The 22,422-nt window shown below is 40.7% G+C and overlaps 1 protein-coding gene across 1 annotated transcript in view; it reads right to left on the bottom strand.

The window, feature by feature from the left end:
* VWF (von Willebrand factor) overlaps positions 1–22,422 on the bottom strand; it is a 127,001-nt gene that overhangs the window by 14,609 nt on the left and 89,970 nt on the right. Inside the window, exons 34-46 of the mRNA XM_030960690.1 lie at positions 20,518–20,695; positions 17,396–17,616; positions 16,268–16,460; positions 15,278–15,619; positions 11,915–12,120; positions 9,328–9,430; positions 9,121–9,195; positions 8,470–8,574; positions 7,787–7,992; positions 6,388–6,537; positions 3,417–3,527; positions 1,936–2,119; positions 880–920 (exon numbers count right to left, since the gene is read on the bottom strand). Of these exons, the coding sequence (XP_030816550.1) occupies positions 880–920; positions 1,936–2,119; positions 3,417–3,527; positions 6,388–6,537; positions 7,787–7,992; positions 8,470–8,574; positions 9,121–9,195; positions 9,328–9,430; positions 11,915–12,120; positions 15,278–15,619; positions 16,268–16,460; positions 17,396–17,616; positions 20,518–20,695 (2,115 nt within the window). The remainder of the gene's footprint in view (positions 1–879; positions 921–1,935; positions 2,120–3,416; positions 3,528–6,387; positions 6,538–7,786; positions 7,993–8,469; positions 8,575–9,120; positions 9,196–9,327; positions 9,431–11,914; positions 12,121–15,277; positions 15,620–16,267; positions 16,461–17,395; positions 17,617–20,517; positions 20,696–22,422) is intronic.

Raw genomic sequence — 22,422 nt, 5'->3', positions numbered from 1 at the left:
TTAAATAAAAGAAAAAGGAAGGCAAATGTTGACAAAGCAGGAATGAGTAGGTTAAAGTTAGGTTAAATGACTAAAGAGAACCTGTTTCCCTGGGGGATGGTGAGAATATTTAGAGCTCTTTGACACCAGAGGTGCTGCCAGAATATGGATTTAGGGAAACAATGGACAATTGACAGAGCTTTCCAAAGATAAATTCGGCATAAATGAGATCAGATGCTTAACATCATTCCCACTATCACAGGCTGGGTTAAACATGTCTTAATCTATCCATTAAATACACAGCTGAGAAAAAATTTCCTCACAGGGCATATCAGCAGGGATCTTGAAAGGGAAAAGAGGTCAAACAGGGAGGAAGCTCAGCTTTCCTGTTCTTGCTAATAGCCAAGGAGGGATACCTCTCCTTCCACACAGGTGGAGGAAGTCTCCATCCTTGCTTTAATATGCCTTATCCTCTAAGCAGAATATGGGAAGGTTTTGCTTCCCCAAAGTGGGCAAGGATCACTAGGGAGATTAAGCCTCATAGAGAGTTTCCTGTGTGTTTGGTAGTCTGCAAACCATTACAAAATGCAGATTATCACAGTTTTTCAGCACTCTTTTCAAGCATCCTTCAAGATAAGGAAACTTTACTGTCCCCATTTTGCAGAGATGCTCATTGTCATATAGGAAGAGACCCTGGCAGAGTCAGGAGCTGGACATAGACATGCTGAGCCCCCTAGCAATGCTTTTACTCCAAGGTCTTCCTTGCAGAGATTCTATCTGGAAAAAAAGCTGCCCTGTATTCTGTGTGTGACTATTCTGACAAGTGTGTGTCGTTCAAAAGCTCATTCATATATTTAAATATCTTGCCATCTCAAAAGGTAAAAGGAATTTGTGTCTTACCCCAATAACAGTGCCATTCAATGGACAACCATTCAGGGGCACTGAAAAGGAAAAAAGTATTCCTCTTAGCATTACCATTATAATGACAATTCCAAGATTTAATCAACCACAGCTATGCTCTTTTGACTCAGTACAGTTCCAGCTTGAAGAAATTTGTATGCAGTTTCACTGTAAAGAGGCATAACTGAGCCCCCTTACATTACACATTGAAAGGCAACAAATTGTCAGAGCTATACTTGATGCTACATAAAATTATCTCTGGCTGAGCTCTTTTTGAACAAGTACGTGGCAGAACATAATAAACTTTCCCCTCCAGTTCAAGCCTCACACTTTCAGAGGATGAACTCCAATTTTCTGTAACTTAGACAGCATATATCCTTTCCTCCTCCTAGTGCTCCCTCCTCACCCTGTGGTTGCACACACGCATGTCAACTAAACACCACTGTGAGTCTTCCCAGATTGAGGCCAATTAACCAAACGTTTTGCTTTAGACTTTTGAGTCAAGACTATATTAGGAGTTGCAGAATCATAGGCTTGTCTTGGAAAGGACCTTAAAGATCATCCAGTCCCAACCCCCTGCCAGGAGCAGGGACACCTTCCACTACCCCAGGTTGCTCAGAGCTCCATCCAGCCTGGCCTTGAACACTTCCAGGGATGGGGCAGCCACAACCTCTCTGGCAACCTGTGTCAGGGCCTCACCACTCTCACAGGGAAGAATTTCTTCCTAATATCCAAGCTAAACTTGTGCTCTGTCAGTGTGAAGCCATTCTCCCTTGTCCTGTCACTCCAGGCCCTTGTCAAGAGTCTCTCTCCATCTTTCCTGTGGGCTCCCTTCAGGCACTGGAAAGCAGAATCCCCCCCTCCCCTTTTGTCCATAGGGCTTTGGATGCAGCAGCAGGTGCTTCTGTACTCAGTGTCTGAATTACACAGGAGCCCTTCAAAGTGGGGCTATGCTTCCAGAACACACACTTTTAAAATTGTTGTTGAGAACCAGAAAATCACCCCATGAAACAATTCATGCTGGAGTGATCCCATTTGCCATGCCCCAAACCTTACCACATCTGCAGGAAGGACAACAGTCAATCACTTGGTCACAGCGCAGCTCAGTTCCCTCTGGACAGTCAGGCACATCCATTTGGGAGCAAGAGGCATTCTTCTGCTGCACAAAAACCTCATTGTTCACCCGGACACACTCATTGACAATGCAGCGGTTCCAGGGGGATCGCCACTCCGTGCCAACCTGAGGGGAAGTTGAGAGTGGATTGAACACAAACAGTCCTCGGATAGAGGGATATTTGTGCCCCTGGACAGAGGGAAGGCCACCCCAGATAGATGCTGGCTTGCCAAAAGCACATTTACTGCATCAGGAAGAAGTGTCATTTAACAGTTCTCCATAAACCCTTTCCGTGACAATCAGTTTATAAAGTATGCTGAGTTTGTAGAGAGTAAGAATTAGAGAAGTATCCTTTGAAAGGGACAGGTCAAATAACATGTGAAGAAGGAAAAGCACTCCTAACTGGAGTTAAATCTGCTTTTATTCCCTGGTGACTGGGTGCACTGCACTGCAGCTGAGCAGCCCCTTTTTCTGCTGCAATATGCTGCAAATCTGCTCTGCTAAGCCCACAGGAGGCTTAAGCAACCGGCTCTGGACCTGAAACACTTGCAAATGCAGAAAAGACAAGATCCTATTGATAGTTCTCTTATTATCATCACCCACAGACCAGACAAAGCAGGAACTTCAAGTGCTGTTTGTGGGGACAGGGAACAGCAGCCAGGAGGAAGATGCTGCCACAGTTCAGTGCTGGGAGAAGCTCTCACTGCTTTTTAGTTTAATTCCTTCACTGATACAACTCTGAAAATACTTTAGGAACAGCAAAACTCAAGATTAGATCCCAAACTGCAGTCAAACATCTTTGCTCAGAAAGTTTGGAAACACATTCCTCTAGGGGGTTTAAATGCTTACTTCTTCACTAATGACAGAAGAGTTACAAGAGGACGTAGCAAGGAAAAGACTGCAGAGTATAATTATTAATGTGTTAGGACAAAAAAAAAAATCAGTGAGAGACAGTGGGACACAAAAATAGGCCTTCCGAAGGCTTGTTTGTTGAAGCAGAGAAGTATAGTGATCCACATTAAGAAATCCTCATGCTAAAACAAGGAAAAAGGCAGGTTGCAAAACAGCACTTCAACAAGATTCTTTTTTTAAGACAGCAGCATATTGCAGTACACATTAACTGGGATAATTTAAAGAAATAGCTGACAGCCAGGGAGACATTATACCCAATGAACATTCTTTCAAGCTACCATGGCTGAAATTAGTGATTGCACACAAAATATCTGGCCCAGACAAGGGTGGGGAGGATTCGCACATGGGGATTGACTGGGTAGGTCACAAGAATACCCAAAACACTGTCTCTCAGTGCTGCTTGATGTGTAGAAGAAAAAGCTGATATCATCTTCATCTCCTTCCATGGAACACAAAATAATTCCAGAGGGTTTTGTGAGGAGGAAAAGTGTCCATCCCACTGGTGCCTCACCTCATGCAAAGGAGGATCTTCATCACCCCGAGACCAAAAGTGCAGCTCCTCACAGGCAGTTTTCTGACATCTCCCACAGCACTCCCCTTCTGGCACAATGTACTTGTAGCCCTGGAGGAAGAAAGAAAATAAAAGAACTTCCTTATCCAGGAAGAGGAGGCAAACAAGAACATCAATCCCAGCATTTTCTTTTAGGATTCATGTTTAATATTAGCAACTTTTATGAAAAGGAGAGTTTGAAAAAGGACAGAGTTTGAAAAATTATGAGGGGTTTTAAATATTTTTTTTACTCTTTTTCATCTAGAAGTATTTTACAAAGGCAAATTAAAGGTAAAAATTGCTTTTGTGGCATCTTGGAGGTTAACCAGCACTCGCAACTGCCCTTCCCATTCCAGAAAATTCAAGGGTATGATCTGTGTTTAAGCAGAGGGAGGATGCAGATTTCTCAGACATGTAATCCAGGGACTGGTTTTGACTGATCATTTTATCTTTTCTTTATAGAATCATTTACATTAAAAAACCTCTTTAAGACCAAGTTGAACCATTAACCCAGCACTGTCAAGTCCAACACAATTACAGGCAACAGTTTACCTGCAAAAGGCATTTGAAAAAAATTCTACAAAGATAACAAAATGAAACTACTATGTAACACTAGAGATTATGTATCTCATCAAAGTCTAACAACTACTTATGGAAAACTAAATAAGCAGCATGAAAATTTAACAGTAGGTCCTCTGTTACTAAAGAAAAATCTTATAAATCCAGCAAAATAGGTCAAAAAACCCCAACCTGCAGAAACAACAGGAATTCCAATTCTCACTTTTAATACATATTAATCTCCAAAAGCAAGCAGCCAAATACTGAAACAGTAAAATATCTAAGTGCAAGAAAGCAAAAAGCTTTAATCTAATTAGAAATAAAATGTTCTATATGTAATAGCCAGGCAGTGTCCAAGGGGCAAAACATAACTGATCTCAGCACAGAGTTCAAGGAAAGATGTTCTGTGACATAATATTGTTCATTGAAAAATGCCTGTAAAATATAAGCATAATTTTATTTTGGTCAAACTGAATTACCAACTGATTCCCAACTGCTCCCTCCCTTCATGAACAGTCCCTGATTTGCAATATGAAGCACATTAGCAAACCTTGATAATCAATGGTCCTTGATATGGAAGTTTATTTCATATAACATCATAAAATGTGATGTCAGGCCTTGACCCAGCTTTGTGAGAAAAGTTGTGCTGTTGAGCATTTGGTTTTACATTACTTTTATCTGCTAAATACATGTCTGAAGCATCTGAAGTATCAGATGACACTTTCTGCATGGCAAACTCAAGAGAAGTAAAAATCCAAGAGCTAGTACATGTTATGGGGTAGGGGTTTTCTTCTTCTTCTTTTCTTTTTTTTTTTTTGTAGCAAGATTAAAAAAACCTCCAAGTTGTTTTCACAGAAATCAGATGACATTGTCAAAAATGATACAGCACAACTTTAACACCTGGCAATGAAATTAATAAGCAGGAGCAGCAGAGAGACTAAATATCATCCTAGCATCCTAGTAATGAATCATGATTGAAGTAAGTATTTGATATCAACAAAACTTTTAATGCCATCTAATCTGAACGGAAAAATAATTTTAAGGTCAATTCAAACTGGATGACAGCACCGCTGATGTCCTTGATATGTATATCTACTGAATCAGGAGTAAGCAAAGGAAAAAAAATCTGAGGTATCCAGGTAGTCTATCCGTAACAGTTTTGGTTGTACAGCCTTGATAACCATTAAAGGAGCTGAAGAAATGACAAATTCCCATAAAGAACTGGCATCGTTTCCACCGAGTCTTTTTATGTATTTTTAACCAGATTTTTTGATGCTGCAATGTCAAAGAACTGTAGCTCTGCATTAATGAGATTTTATTGGAATAAAAAATTATTGATAAATTATTGATGCGAGCTGAAACACAGCCAGATACTTTAGACCTAATATTTCATTAAAATTGCCATAATATAGAACAGTCTTCTCTACACAAGGAAAAATTGCCATAATATAGAAAAGTCTTCTCTACACAAGGAAGGGATTGTATTGCAACAGGCAAAATCTGCCACATCTATTCTCATGGTTTTTCCTGCATTTGGCATCCTCAAACTTACTCATCAAACTCTGCACTTCCTTTCTGGTTTTTTCCTAATGGATTAAGGGTTTTTGGTTGTTCCTAGAGAATGATACAGTATTTAAGATCCAAAAGGATCACTGAGTCCTGCTCCTGGCCCTTCACAGAACACCCTAACAATCTCACCATGTCCCAACACTTCTTGAGCTCTTCCAGGCTTTGGGCCATGACTATTCCCGGTGGACTCTGCCAGTGCCCGACCAGCCTCTGGGAGAAGAACCTTTTCTGAATATCTGGCTTAAATCACATTCCTCTACCAACTCTTTGTACCAATTATCTGTCTATTCCTGTTTGACCATCTAAGTCAATATAACAAAGTGGCTCACACTTCCTTTGCAGGCTTCCAAGAGGAAACCACAGGGTTTTATAGGATTTAGCAGATGTCTAAGCACAATAAAGGTCCCAGCATGAGGTGTTATTACTGCTACAATAGGCAGAGCTTAGCAACAGACAGCTGAAATGGGAACTTCAGAAAGTGAACTTGAGCTAGAACAGACATCTGCAATTGAAGTTCAGACATCATGAACACTTATTGTGCAAGTGGTGTGACAGACACTTCCGGATACAGTTTTTCTTCTATCAAAACATAAAATAAATGCAATCCTAAAACAATTACCCTAAAATAAAGTCAATAATGCCCAGACTCATGCTCTTAGGTTCTGCTCCCAAGATAATCCGTTGCTACAACACCTATTTTTCTAATTTTTCCTGGTTACTCTCTAAACAAGGAGGCTTAAAAGGGATCATTGCAGGTCCCCACCAGGGCTCTGCTGGGTAATGCATTGGTTTATGTGTTACTTACCCGAGAGCAGAACATGTCACATTCTTTGTCATGACACTCCGTCATCCGAAGTCCTGTAACATCATCCCTCAGACTGCTGCAAGAGCATTCCCTGCATCCATCTTCCCAGGTTGTCCCAACAGGATAGACTATATTGTTGTGCACACACACCTATTAAATGCAATAATTAATACATAAAAGAGCACACTGCTGCTGTCAGGGCACACTGCTGGTTCCAAAAGGCTACATTTTAAGGTGTGAAACCAATCATAAATTCTATGGAGTATTTTTAATCCCTTAGAATGCTACCGGTCTTAAAATTGTGGTCAGCCTGTTGAGGAAAGGAAAAATAAGTACAAATAAAGCTGCTGTTTTACAGAAAATAAATTGGAGAGTTTTATCTGCAGTCAATGGAGCTGCCCAGGGTCTCAGTTTCCCCGTAAGTATAATGTGACAGTATCTAGGGATAATAAACAGTAAGTCCTCTAGAAGGAGCATTGAAGACAAAACTTCTTCCAGCTAAACCATCTGATCTGAAGAGATACTACTTGGAGCTAAAAGCTTTCATCCTCTTGTATCATCTGGCCACCACAGCTACTCCTAAAAAGTAGAGCCATCCCTTATATTGAACTTCCTATTAATAAACTTACAGCTTGGTATTAAAGAGAGAACATTTATTTTTATAGCTTGAGCAAGTAAGTCTCAGAGACATAAAATGAATTATGCAAGGTCATGAACTACTTAGAAATGGTCAATAAAAGGTAGATGTCCTGTTCTGCAAGAAAAGGCAACCCTGTGTTCATGTTTAATGAAAAAATTACATTGCCCTGCAACATCTTCCCTAAGCAAATTTATCTTAAAGGTTAACATAATATAACAACTTAATAAAAGGTTGGCAAAATAAGAAAAATATACCCCGGTGAAGCTTTTGCAGAATAATATTTTGGCAAAAACTTAAAAGTGGTGATACAGTTCTTAAAAAACACAACACCTTCTCAGACAGAGACAAAGGTAATCAATGAGCACAAGGAAGTTTAGGTCTAAGGTGTACCAAATATGTCAACAAATTTAGCATGGGATTGGAAGAATATATAGTAATGCTAGTGGTCCCAAAGTATGTATATGTGTTACCTGAAAACAAAAATCACCTCAGAAATTCCTGATGTTTGAGTAACCTTTAAGTTTCAAATGGTTTTTAATATTATCTCAAAGTTACGATAATTGACTGGTTATGTCAAAATAAATTGCTGTAATAAAAGCAACAGTATGAAGTAATAGTGTGTTTCTTTCAGGCACTTGTAAATTAAAAATGCCCTGGCATCACTTTCCAGCAGTCTCATTGGGGGTTATTCATATCTAGCTGGCTGCCTGCTTGCTCTGGTGCCGCAGCTCCATGTGGAAAAGACATTTCACCCCTTACCCGGTCTGGAATGCAGGTGGTTGATACACAGCCACAGTCATTGGTGAGAGACTGGGAGAGATACCCCAGAGGGCAGCTCACTGTGGAGTTCCTACAGCTGCAGGTACACTCATATTTGTCACAGCACTCGGTCTTGACAACGGTCAGCATCCGGTGCGATGGGCAGGAAAGGCTTGAGGTGGAGCTGCACATTTCCCTGTTGCAGGCTGGTAGGAAAAGGTGGGCACCATGTCAAGCTCATAGATTTTCAGAGTGCTGCCAGTGAACAAAATAGTTCACTGGCAGCAAGGCATTAATCACGACCTCAAACTGTTTAAACACGACTAAAACATGTTTAAAGCCTGAAGAGTAACGCAGATATAAAAGGCACTGGTTCAGGAACTCAGAAAAGTTTCTGCCCTGCCAAAAAAATTCTTGTCCCATACACAAACAAGAAGATTTATAAAATAAGCACCAGGGTCAGAGAACACACGCCCAAGAGTAAAGTGTTTCTCTTGTCCTTAATTTGAAAGGGTACTCCAAGTGCCAGCAATATACTTCTGCCAAGTCTGGGAAATCGTTACACATCCATTGGCACCAAAATTAAACCTTTCAGAGGGGGGAAAAAATAATGCCTAAAGGAAGTTATGAGCGTGGCTCAAATGCAGTGTTCCAGAGTCACTCCCTGCTAGGAAAAATCTTACCACACGTGTAATTTGGTCTGCATTCTCCAGGGTTAGTTAGGGCAAGCTGCAGGCCAAACTCACAGACAGGGGCAGGAGGCAAATCACAGGAAACCAGGTCACAAACTAAGAGCAGAAATTCAGAAAGTGGTTAAAACCATGTCTACTTAGTTCTCGAGAAAACACACACACACACACACACACACATGCACATCCCCATTAAACTCACACTCAATTGCTGTCTTAAAATATGAAGTATATTAAAGTTTAACAGGTCAGAGTTTGTTTTCAAAATAGCTCAGAGACGTGTTCAAGCTCTGGTTATGCGGATTAAGGTTCTAATGTTATATTTAATGGGCAAATATAGATGATGCAAAAATAAATGCTTGAGAAAAAAACCATTCTAATGCCATTTAGACAAAAAAATTGCTCCATTTGCTTCCTCATCTACTACAGAAAGAGATACAAAGTTGGAAGTGAATGGAGACTCATATCCTTAGGAGCTGTTTGGTTTTCCACATGGATGATTGTACAACAATTCAGTGGTATCAAAAATGCAGCACTAATTCTGAAAAAATGCAGAATTAATTTTTTTAAAAAGGGACTGTATACCTTAGAAATATCTGGAAAAAGTACAGACCAAGAAGATTACAAAAGTGTACAAGAACCTACCACACTCGTACTCAGGGCAGCACTGGTCAGGGCCCCTGCGCAGGCGAGCGACTTCACACAGACCACACTGGACAGCTGGAGAAAACATCCATAAAACAAGTTTGAACAAAAACTAGGAAGCCAGGAACCAGAGCATCAATTCAAGTGCAGTCACAGAGCTAAATTTGAATAATATTAATTAATAATATTGAATAATACTGAATTTACATTGGACAGTCGGGCAGGGTCGGACTGTACAGTTTATCCTCTTGTTATCAAGACATGTGCAGATCTTGCAGGGCTCATTCTTAGGAATCCATGTTTCCATGTGCTGAAGGAAAAAACCCCAACAGAGTGTTACATAGAAATCCCATGCTCTGGTATGATGGGATGGGAAGATGGGAGTGGGTGAGGATAAGTAACATTAACCTGGAAAATCAGAAGAATTTATGAAGATTAATCTATGAAGGGTTGGTTGCTCTGTTAACAGTAAAAAACTACAGGGACACATAATTCTGCAATAACTGTAGTGTGCCAATTTAGCAAAAGATGTAAAGAATGCGAGGATGGGATGAGGAATTACCATTGTTTTAGGCATCAAAAATGCTCAGGTATAAATGCAATTGCAGGCTATTGTGAGTAACAGTGGACTGGTCCTACTACATACCATGGTCAGTGGTAAAAAGGGAAACAGCATTATTTTGGGAAATACAGAGAAGTGTCTGCTTTCCCTAATTAGTAAAACAGAGAAGAATTTCCTATGCACATAAAAATATGCACTATTTATTTCTCTGTGAAATTTCCCTAATTCTTCAACACAGAAAAATAAATTGTGCATATTTTTATATTAAGACTATTTGGAGTGTCACTTGATTCTGCAGCGGACTGAAGACTGGAAAAGCACTATTACACCGCTAACACCAAAATCATCACTGTGGTGACTAACTGGGGTTAATGAGCACATTCAGAAACCACCAGTAAAGAGAGAAATTTTTCTGTCACTGCTCCTTCCCATGAGATTGGAAATCATTGATATTAAAGCTTCAGTCAAAGTTACCCACACATTTAACACCCATGTGAATAGGGAGGTAAGAGTGGAAAGATGCATTATCAGACATTTTAATTTGCACAACCAATCCAGGTTCTGGGTGAGAATATGTAGAGGAGGTTAGGATGCCACAAAAACATGCTGTCATCTGGAAAACTCTGGAGCTTGGTTTAAAACTAACCCTCTGCTGAGGCCATTAGAGATAGGAAGAAAAAAAAAAGGACAAATCTAAGCATACTGCATCTATACTCAGACATAGTTACATGTTTTAAGCCACCCTGTTTGAGTGTTGGGACTAAAATCCCATAAACCCAAACACAATCTAGGGTAGAAAAGAACAGAGGAATGAACACCAGAAGAAAAGAAGGAGTTTTGAGAAATCCTGACCCACATGCCTATTATATTGCTCACAAAGCTAAGCCTGCAATGATGGAGAGGCAAAACGGGTACATGAGCTGATCCTCCCCAAAAATCTCATTAATGATCAAAAGCCCATAAAACACTGCAATTAAAGTCCCTTCTCCTTCAAATCCTGTAACAAAGACGTGGATTGAAGAGGACTGGCTGATGCATGTGCAAACTCTAAGAGCTGAGTAGCTGGGAGAGAAGGGGAACCACCCCTACTACTTGGAACAGGGAACACATCCACTGTGTGATGCTGGAATCAACAGCGTCTTTCACTGCAGCTGTGGAAAAGCATCCACACCTTTTCCCAATCTCATACTGCCACAGAGAGGGCTGCCTTAACTAAGCAAAGTGGATTTTCAGTAAAACCAAAATTATTAATTTCATCGAAGGAATAATTCTCCTCCAAATAATAAAATGTATATAGATATATATAGATAGATATATATATATAGACAAACTACCATTTGACAAAAAGTTGACTTGGTCTCACCATTCCCCACTAACCACTGGACATATTTCATACACGACTGGAAAGGACCCACAAGGCTCCGACCACCTACACAACGTCAACCTCCTACAATGCTAAAAATTATCATCCCAACTGCAATACTCCTCCCCTTAACCCTCCTCACGCAAGCACCTATGAACTAACATTACATTATACAGCCTACTAATCGCCACCATCAGTCTCCAATGACTTACACCAAGGATCATCAAGTCCAGCTCCTGGCCCTGCACAGACACCCCAACAATCTCACCCTGTGCCTGCGACCATTGTCCAAACACTCCTGGAACTCTGGCAGCCTTGGGGCTGTGACCATTCCCTGGGGAGCCTGTTCAGTGCCTGATACCCCTCTGGGGGAAGAACCTTTTCTGATATCCAGCTTAAACCTCCTCTGACACAGCTCCAGCCGTTCCCTGGATCCTGTTCCTGGTCACACAGAGAAGAGTTTGACACCTGTCTCTCCACTGCCCCTCATAATGATTTCAGTGAGCTTTGCAAAGACAATACAAGACATTTTAATTAAAAGATTTATGATTAAATGGTCATTACTTATAAAAGTCTGCTGAATGGAGATGTTTATCTCGGTAAATATTCACTTATGCCATCACTCTTCCTCTCTTTCCTCTAGACACCCCTCCACATGGAATTGTCATGCCTTTCCAGGTCTGTACAGTCCCATCTGTGACCTTTATATCCAGTCCCAGTCAATTTCATACTAGGGGAGCTAAATGGGGCTGACAGCCAGCAGATTAGGAGGAACTGAGCTAGAAAATAAAGTATCCAAAGGGAAAACAGATTTACTTTCAAAGCTGTGAACTCCAACCACTGCCAGAGGTTGCTGTGCTCGTAGTTACCTGGTGGCGTGTGCCATCCTCAGTGACACACTGAGTGCAGACTTCTTCACTAACACAACTGTCACCAAAAATCACCTTTCCCTCTGGGCAGAAGCAGCCTTCCATGGGATAATCCTTGCAGACACTGACTTTGGTATTATTCTCACAGCTCTTCACACAGGACATGTGGCAGTGGTTGTACATCAGATGTGGAGCACATTTCATTGCTGAGCAAGACAGAAGAAAAGACCACCTTTATTTATGAGATCTAAAGAAATGAAAATCAATTTTCCTATCTAGCATTCTTTCCATTTTAGAAAGCCATCACCCAAAGAATGGATCTGATCCCTTGCAGCACAAATCAGCGAACCATATTTTCAGGCCACATGAATCAGCAGCAACACATGACTCACCAATACGTTGGTTTGGGTAAGTGCTCACTTGTCAAAATCTGTTTCCAATACTGGGCCACAGACAAAAATTTAGAACCTTATCTGTATGGTAACAGTGCATGGTTAAGAGATAGCCAGGACAGAGTAAAGACAGTAAAGCACTGAAGAAAGTTTTCTTTTTTTCTTTTTCTTTTTTAATTGATAGGCTGCAGTGTTCCCACACAACTAAAGAAAGCTAACAAACAGAACATTTTGGTACTTCAAAACTGAACCTGCTGGATTTCTGCATCTTTTTAACTGAATTGTCTTATTAACAGAATTAATTGAATCAAGTAAAGTTGTATAGCCCTGTAAGCCAACAAAGTTTTTACTGATGTGTCCACAAACCTGAGGATATTGTCTCTAAAATAAAACACAAAATTAGGGCTACAGCTGTTCAAAAAACCTATGGACACAGCTTCCATACTGTGTATTCCCTTAAGTCTATTTTTCTCTACAGCTTCAATTAGAAAAGGTGTTTCTTATTTCCCAGCCTGTGACTGCTGTGAAGTTTTTAAAACTTTCTTTCAGTCTCCTGACGAAAAACATTGAGACAAAACCTGAGCTCCCAAATAAACAAACAAGAAAACATTCATCAGCTAAACTGTCTACACGTACTCTTCTAGCAGCCAATGGTGACAGAAAAAAAAAGTCTTTAGCATTAACTCTTTCCATGTTAAAGCAAATTATTTCATATAATCATAAAATGGCTTGGTCTGGACTTAAAGACCATCTTGTTCCAACCCCCTGCCATGAGCAGAGACACCTTCCACTATCCCAGGTTGCTGAGAGCCTGTCTTGGAACACTGCCAGGGATGGAGCAGCCACAGCTTCTCTGGGCAACTTTTGCCAGGGCCTCTCCACCCTCACAGGGAAGAATTTCTTCTGGATATCCAACCTAAACCTGATCTCTGTCAGTGTGAAGCCATTCCCCCTTGTCCTGTCACTCCAGGCCTCTGTTAAGAGTCTCTCTCCATCTTTCCTGTGGGCTCCCTTCAGGCACTGCAAGGCCACAACAAGGTCACCCTGAAGCCTTCTCTTCCAGCCTGAATATATCTGAATTCCAGAGAGTATGTTCACTCACCCAGAAAGAGCAATCAGGAAGGATTTGTACTGCTTGCAATGTCCCAACATGGAATGACAAAACTTGAAGTAAAATTCTACAAGAATGACAGGGATTCGCTGGACTGGGAGGAGGGAAGCAAGGTAATCCAGAACTGTGCTACTATTATTAAACATATAGTGGTAGCATGATTATTTAGTCATTAACGCAACTTGGATACATCAAATGTTGACAATTTAAATTTTTGTCAGTTGCACACAGACATTAGCTGGAAGAAGGACAATGACGATATTGTTAGGACACTTAAGACTTTCATGCAATTAGTGTTAAAATGAGCAACTCTTTGTCTATCCTTATACAGGCCATGTAACCAGATAGGAATTTAAAAACTGCACAGAGTTATTAAGGCAATCTGCTGACATCCAGCTTAGGACATTACAATTTGCACTGTCTGGCTGAGGCACTGTATTTGGAAAATGGCTAGCAACGTTCTCCCTCTGCTTTGTAGGACTATTCTCCAAACAGACTGTGTTCAGTAACCTATGATTTTGGAAAGATATTTCAAACATTAAGTGGAGGCTTAGGCCAAATTCACACTGACATTCCCGACTTCCTATCCCATCATTCCTCCAGTCTGAGTTTAAAACATGAAAAAAAGCAAAAAGCATTTGTTTTACACTTTTCTTTTGTATCATACATTTAGGATACCGGTTCTTCAGTTCTGAAATTAAAAGTATCCAGGGAAAGAAGGCAAAGCAACAATAAATAACCCAACTAGAGAGGCAGGAGGTGAGAAAACCAACTGGAACATCAAGACACTCTGTAGGGAGGTAGGTGGGAAAGAAAATTCCTACATACATCCACATCTAAGGCACTTGACTAAACAGACACGCTGAGGGACTATCTGAAAGTCTGAAACCATCACTGCAGAAAGGTTAACAGGAGAAGGTGGAGAATAAGCCACCTCAAGAGTTATTTACTTGTACTTAATGATACCTTGCATTTTTGGCAGATCTTTAGGTATGCCTCCTAACAGGAATGAAAAAAAAAGAAGGAAAAAAAACAGGAAAAGAAAGCAGAACTACTTGTCTATGAGAATTTAGGAGAGAAGGTATACAAAGTCTGAGTTTGGCTCTAGCATAGGTGTCTTGTTTGCCTTGGTTGGGTCCTGGTAATGTGCAATACTCACATCCTGTTGCACAGCACAAACTTTTCACTTCCAAAACACAAGCAAAATCCAGGCAGAAGAACCAGATTTGCAAAGCAAATTACAGCTGGTTCAGTCAGCCTAGCAGGCATGTTCTGGCAAGAAATGACACCACAAAGAGAGGCTATTTCCCCAATTTTCCCTGCGGCAGAAACTTAAAATCACACTGGCTTTTCTACCACATTCTCAAAAGTTTCAGCTTTGATGGAATTGGATGTATTTGGGAAAACTGTTACAAAGAAAAGTCTTATTTTGTGCCAGGTGTGACAGTGACAGGCTGGGAAGCAATTCCACTAATCCAAATTATGAGTTTCTCTGTCTACCTCAGACCATCCAAAGTCTGTATCAAAAGCAATGATATCTGCTGCGAAAAGAGTCTAGCAGACTCTCAGCCCAAACCTGGTGCCACAAAGGTTTGGTGGCTGCAGAGCCAGGTACTGTCACATAGCTGTGGTTATCTGTCCACAGTTTATTTCCCCCTAGCCTGGAATTTTATCAGTTTACCAAGAAACACTTCTTTCATAACATTCAGCTTAGTAGGTGATCAACCAGTTACAAGATCTGCAATACCACTTGTACAATAAACTTGATCTCGAACATTCAAAAACTTAGTATTACGCTGATGAGACGTCCCAAAGCAGGGCAATTTCTGTATCAGTTTTAGCACAGAGTAAAACTCTTACGGCAAAGGTCAGGTGTTCTCCAGTCTACACAGACGCCATACTCCCTGCAGATGTGAGCGTAGGAAGTGATCATCTCACAGGCCTCCTCCTCAGAGCAGCTGCTCTCCATGCAAGCCTCGTAGAAGATGTTGGGGGTGATGAGCCTGTGGCATTCCGCAAAGCGGTCCGAGAGCAGCAGGTGGCAGTGGTCGGGCGCGCGCTCGGAGCACCTGTCCTCCCTCCGGCTGTCACAGACCTTGCCCAGCTCTGCTACCGTCCAGTCCTGGATAAACACACTGCTGTCAGCAGTGGCAGAGCCATTGCGCAGCGTGAAGTCATTGACGTGGTTCTGATCACACAGCCCTGGCAGGGTGAGTAAGGGGAAAAGAAAAATCGCTGAATAATCAGCGCTAAAATAAACCTAGAAAAAAACAGGGATGGGGTGGATGACGCTGGTTGGAGTGGCTCAAGGATTTAATGATATTCCTTATAGCTGTTGTCAACAGAGGCCTAAACACCCTGGGTCTTGTTTCTCATTTCCTCACTAAAGGAGGTACAGGTCAAGCCACAGAGGTACAATCTCTGTATAGATTACATCACTAAGGATACTGTAGAATTAACTCACCGAGATAGCAGTTGCCCTATCAAATTTTTCACCTTCACTGCAAGCACTGGTCAGATTTCTCAGAGAACTGAATTCATAAGTATCTAAAACTAAACCAATATCCAAAAAAAAGCACAAATCTCCTTGAAAAGATAACTTGGAGCAAGAAAAAACAGAAAGCTGTCTCTGCTGTTCTTTCTAAAGTATTACTGGGCATCAGTGAGCTGTTACATTGGGGATGAGAGTAGAAAAACCTACACAGGCATCCAGTATACCCCAAAAGTGTGGGACCAGTTCACCCAGAGAGTTTATAGATTTGGAGATTCACAAATTGCAATAAATAAATAGAAATTCAAGCCCAAATAGGAAACTGTTAAAAGTACTAACTTGCTAACTTTCAAACTTACCACAAAGCCCTTTTGTTCCTGAAGAAAAGCTCTTTGAATTAAGTCTAAGAATAAATTCATTGTTTCTTGGAGTAAATGTGAGATTATGTCCAAGAAGAGAGAACTTGATTTCATGCATTATTTCTCCATAGGCAGTGATTTCAAACAAGCTGCTGGAATAGGGGATAAGAACCCTCTCACCATTAACAGTCACCTGTTAAAAAAAAAAGAAAAAAAAGGTGAGGTCATCACATCAGTTCTAGCAAGCAGTTACAAATCAACCCAATTTTTCAGTTGAAGCACATTTTGACTTGACAAATACCTGAAGATCCAACTGAATCTGGACATAAAAAACAATTTTGCCAGCTGGAAGTTACTGTTGAGTCTAAAAATATACAGAAATACTTGACCTTCATCCTGTGAATTACATGAACTCTTCCAACATTTTCCTATGTAAGCACATTCTCTGAGTACCACATGTTTACAGACTAACAACCTCATACTACGAGGTTCAAATGATGTCTCAGTGGAAGTCAAGGCTGTCCAGCACCATGCAGAACTTGCTGTAGGTACTTTGGTCCACTCTGTTTTGCTGCATGAGTCAGAAGAGATCGTTTTGGCAAGTTGGCCAACACCTGTATGTTTGAGTAGCCAGAGGCTGAAACATGGGTTGAGTTTGAATATTCTCTGCCTATGAAACAGATGTAATGCATACCAAGCTACCCTTTCTTCCAATGCTAAGGTCCATTTGCACACAAGGTGAGAAGCGACTCCCTAGACCTTCAGCTGGCCAGTCAGGTGCAGCTCTGTGAGAGACAGAGCGCATTGCCACGGACTAAACATAGTGTGAGGGACCAAAAGAGGGGAATCAGCGTGCAGTACGTCCTGTCTGTAATCCTGCCTTTCTGGCAGAAGTGTCAGGGACATATTGCCAAATCCTATGTTCTTGACATTGGCACACCAGCACAACAGGGAGAACAAGAGGGGAAACTTGTCTAGCTCATTAAGCGAACACTGATTGTATCATGAAATGGAGAAGAGATGTTAAAAATAGGCTGAAACTGGATCAAGAGATGAAATTTGTCCCCATAACCTGAATTCTGCAGCATGACTAGACAATACACAGATGAATTCATGGTGTTTGCTTACTGCCATGTCACTGAAGAGCTGCACTCCAACACCATGATGCTTCACTTCGATGGAGTCCATGCAGTTCATCCTGGGTGCTGCTCTGCAGGGCCCTTCATGGAGCAGGACTTCAACACTGTGGTGCAAGTCTTGAAATAAGGTGTAGGAGCAGTTGCCAGTCAGCTTAAAATTCAGCCCATCAAAAGTGACAATATGTTGAGATGAACTTCCTATACAGACACCTGAAAATAAACAACAACAAAAAATACATGTAAAAACATTTTAAATTTTACTGTTTCTTCACAGCTCTTGTGGGCATGGGGAACCAACTAATTGGGAAAGAGGGGAGGTAATGAATTGCAAATGCTGCAGCAAACAATGACAAGAAACTTTGGTAAATACTTCATCACATATGAAGGTTTTTTGCAGTATCTTTGTCTGAGAGCAGTAAGTATTAAAAACTATTTGGGTAAACTTGTAAAAAATCCCTTTGCCTAAAACTTATTCACATTCAATATGATTTAGTAATAGATTTTATGTAAAAATTAAACAGGGAAAATCCCTTTACTGTTTGTAGAAAGACTGTAACACTGTTCAAACTTTGCATTGCATGATATTCGGTACAGTGTTACATTTGGTTCCAAATGACACTATTTTACCCTTATCAGACATGTCACAAGTTGATACCCAGGGACTGTTTTTCAGACAGGAAACAGGAAAACTGCAGAGAAATAATATGCACAGGATAAACCAATGGCCAGCTGATAGCTCAGTGTCCTGGTCATTGGGTTATAAACACTTTCTTGCCTTCAAAAACTGGAAAACAAGGAAGATTATAATCCCAGAAGAACCAAAACAAAACTTGATGCTCCTGGTTCATATATTTTCAAATCTCTCGCTTAAAGGATAATAAGAACAATAAAACCAATGCCAGCAAAACATGTAAGGGGGGAAATTACCATTGTTAATAATTCGGTACTTTGCTTCTAGCTGAGAATAATCTTTTTCCTATTCAATGACCTTCAAATTTAATTTCCCAGGAAAAACAGCATGGGAGGGAGGGAGGGAGGGAGGGAGGAAGCCTGCCCCTTGGAGCACTGGAGGATCTTCAGATATTTTACCGTAAATGCTTATAAAGTTCATACATAAATAACAATGAAATGAGTTAGCAATAAAACCACATTTCTCAATCTTTACTTATTCATGAACATTAAAAAAAAATTAAGAATACTGGGAATCCTTTTAAATTTCTCATAGGTTTCTGTAGCACAAAATGCACAAATGTGATCTATTTCAAAATAGTCTAAGAGCACACAACAGCCATAAATCACATTGCAAATCATGCTGCTGTAAAATTGGTAACTAGTTCAGCAAGCAAGCACCTTTGCAGTGTAACTCCTGAACTATCCTCAGAACTCAGATGACCTACGAACACTTTTTCAAGGACTTCCTCTTTGCAGGAGCATTTGTCACATCATCCACACTGTCAAGTCATGGCTGGAAATTGTGTTACTGCTCTCTAAATGAGTGAATCATGAGTCAATTTAGCAGCATTTTCATGGGTGCCTAACCAGCCTCCTCCATAACAACAGAGGTGCTGCCTCACACAGACCTCCTACTCAGCACCTCCTCTGCTATGCCCATCCCTGCTTTTCTGATTGCTGAGAATTTTGTTTCACACAGCAACAGACTCAACCTTTCCAGCTGCTATGGATGTTGCTTTAGTTGGCACAGAATCATAGTTGGCACAGAATCACCATGGTTGCACTGAGCAGTCATTAAAAGAGGACTTGACCCATGGGGGTATTTAATCAGCTGGGCTGGGGGGGGGAGGGTTGTTCCCTCCTTCTGCAACATGAAAGCTACCTACTTTTCCCTCACAAGTTGGACAACCTCAGGAAAAAAAAAATTGGAGTACCATGGCTCATTAAATTCATAAAGAGACAAACAATTCTTAGCTCATCTTAACTTGAGTGACCTATAGGGCTTTTCCTGATAATCAGCTAACAGTATGAAAGGTTATTTTCATTTACTCCTTTCAGAAGGTTTTTTATGAAGGTATGTCTTGCATGCCAAAAGTAAAGCCTTCATGTTGCTGGCTATGTGTTTAGGATCAAGAAATTTTATAAAGATGCACTTCTTAAGGGTAGGTATCACTAAGACTATCTTTTAAACATCTTCAAATGGATAGTTATAAGTATTTTAGATATTTCTACTTTTTCAAAATCCTTGTAGCAAACCAGAAATGTTAGATTTCAAGTGTTAAGCATTTAGATCATCAAATACACTTTTAGGAAATGCCAAAACAATGGGTGTAAAAAATTTTGTATGTCTAAGAGTTCAGGGATCAAAATCCAGCTATGAGCTTTGGTATTTCATGCAGTGTCTGGAAGAAATTGTACTTAAATCAGCCAGCTCAGCAGAGGACATTTTAAATTGAGATTATATGTTGTGAAGAGGAGGTGTGTGTATATATAGAGAGATCTGATCTACTTCTAAGAAGTAAGCATATTAATTTAGATTTAAACCCACTTATGTTTTAATAAATAGATCACCAGCCTTAGGGCTGCATCCCTCTAACCCTGTAAATGTGAGTGGATGCACTTAATTCCTGTTCCTGTCATCCCAGCCCAGGCACCAATCACGCAGTGTTCAGCCTTTCTGCTCAGATACTCCATGTGAAGTTATCTGGTGGCAGAGAGAATTTCTTGTTGATGTCTTTGTACTACACCTCCCTGATTGAGGGAAGGGCAAACCCTTAAGCCCCGAGATGGACCAAGAATCCATTGCTTGCTTTCAGCTTGCTGAGATAAATTCCTGGTTTCTCCTGTACTTCTTCCTTCCCAGTTCACACAGCTTTGGAAATGGAGTGTGAGATTGCCTGATAAAACACTGTCATTCTGCTAATGCAAAAAAATCAGTGGCCCTGAACTTGCAAGTAGCATTAGGCATTCCAGCATCAGTTAGGCTCTTACACTCCTAATTATTTGCTTAAACAGCTGTATAACAATTAAATGGCAATTCCCGCCACCCTGGTCACCTTTGAAGTGTCCAGCGGCTGAGAAGCTCCATTCAGCATTACATTTGTGGTCAAAACATTTCAGGTGGTGGGGAGGGAGAGGCACCCACAGACAGATACTCACATGGGCACATCCATCGGCAGCCGCAAGTTTCCTCCACCTTAACAGCAGGAAGGCTACTGTGACACACAGGCTTTGGCATCCTCTCACAGTTGATGTGGTGGCTCTCCAGAACTGTGTAATCTCCTGGGAAGCAGGTCACAGTGTGGCACTGGTCTGGTAATGTCCATTTATCACCAGGCTAGGGAGGGAAACACAGATATGGAACAACTGAAACCATTTCAAACACAAAGTTTGGCTGGTGTCATGGAACTACAGCCAGAAAGGGAAGTGACCCTGACAGCAGTGCTACTCATATTAGCCTTGGGAAAATAAATGGAATGTGCTGTATTAAGGACTTCATGAGGATTAGAAAGTTTAAATTAGAAACACTAAGAAGCAGGCTGAAATTCCAAGCTAAAGATAACAGTCTACAATAGGAGACATTTTGTTCCAACCACCTATAGTTAGAGCTTAGCCATCCTACAACATGCATGGAGAGCAGAGTAACAAAGACTTCCCCTCAGCTTTACTTTAAATTTCAAATCCTTTACTTTTCATAAGCCACAGATGGTCAGAGCACAGCAGGAATTACTATTTGTTCCAAACTAGGAAAGCGTGGAATATTGTACTTTGTCAACTCTGAAACTTCAAAACAGCTCCTTTCTTCCCAAAGGGAAATTGTTCCTATACCAGATCAGTGTTATTACATGTACATAGTGAATTTCTAGAGCTAAAGAATTAAATGTAAAATATATTCCTGTTTTCTAAAGGACAGTCTGAATTTTAAGGCACCAGGATTATGTACTAATAAATGACAGAGAAATAGATGTGCAATGTCTCAGGATTCCAATCTGCAGAAAGCTAAGCTCTCTGGCTCCAATCCTACAGAGCTCTAAAGTCCATAAGCAGGCTGAATGAGTTTTAAAACAGCATTCATCCCTGAAGTGGGCATTCCCAGGAATACCCCCAAATATGGGAAACAGCACTTCCCAGAGTTCTCTCCAGAGGTGAGTCCATGGCTGCTTCTGTGACCTGGGTAACATTCCTTGATATTCACAAGCAGAAATGTGGAGAAGAAAAGAGAATTGATACTGGGTATGGACATCTTCCATCCTGTCCTTCATAGTTTAACCATTGTTCCCATAGAAGAGAAGAAAAAAAGGATAAAAATACCTAGGTAACAACATCATTCACAGATAATTCTTGCAATTATGAAAGTATTTCTCTGTATCTCTGAGCTAGAGGATGCCATCAAGTCTAAACAAAAGCTGCCAGATTTGCAGCCACAAAAAATTACATATTAAATGCAGGTTAATTTACTGGACTTGTTTTATATGTTTTGGGACTTTGAGAAGGTAACTGAAAGTTGCTTAATACTTTTTTCAGGCTTGTGAGCCTAGAGAAGGCTGTGAAAAAGTAATAGGAGGAGCTTTAAGGACAGCAAAAGTATTTCTACAGAAAGAGATAGAATGCTTTTTAATTACAGTTGCCCCTCCTACAGCTCACTGAAAGTGGAAGCGCCTGGAAGGGTACATATACAGCTGTGCAAATCTGGCTTCCATACATACTTAAATTGGTTTTAGTCACTCTTTAATAGGACATTTATTAGAAAACATCTAAGAGCTGGACAAGAAAAGCAAAGCACGAGACATTAAAAAAAAAAGAGGGATAAAAAAACCCCAAGAATCTTAATGCAGAGAAAAACACAGGGACTCTGAAGACAACGACAGCCTAAATCCCAATTGATATGAAACTGTAGGAGCAAAAGCAGTACAGAAAGGAAAGCAAAATCAGGGTTTCTAAGCTGTGAAAGATAAGCCTGCCAGAACACTGCAGGAAGCCCCAGACATCCTCTCTGAGGGAGCTCTGAACCTACAGACCTGCACATGCACACTCTGTGTCTTGCTGTGCATCTGCAGGAGAGAG

This window comes from Camarhynchus parvulus, chromosome 1A (assembly GCF_901933205.1).
Source record: "Camarhynchus parvulus chromosome 1A, STF_HiC, whole genome shotgun sequence".
Classification (NCBI taxonomy): Eukaryota; Metazoa; Chordata; class Aves; order Passeriformes; family Thraupidae; genus Camarhynchus; species Camarhynchus parvulus.
This window is presented reverse-complemented; position numbering and strand designations above follow the sequence as displayed.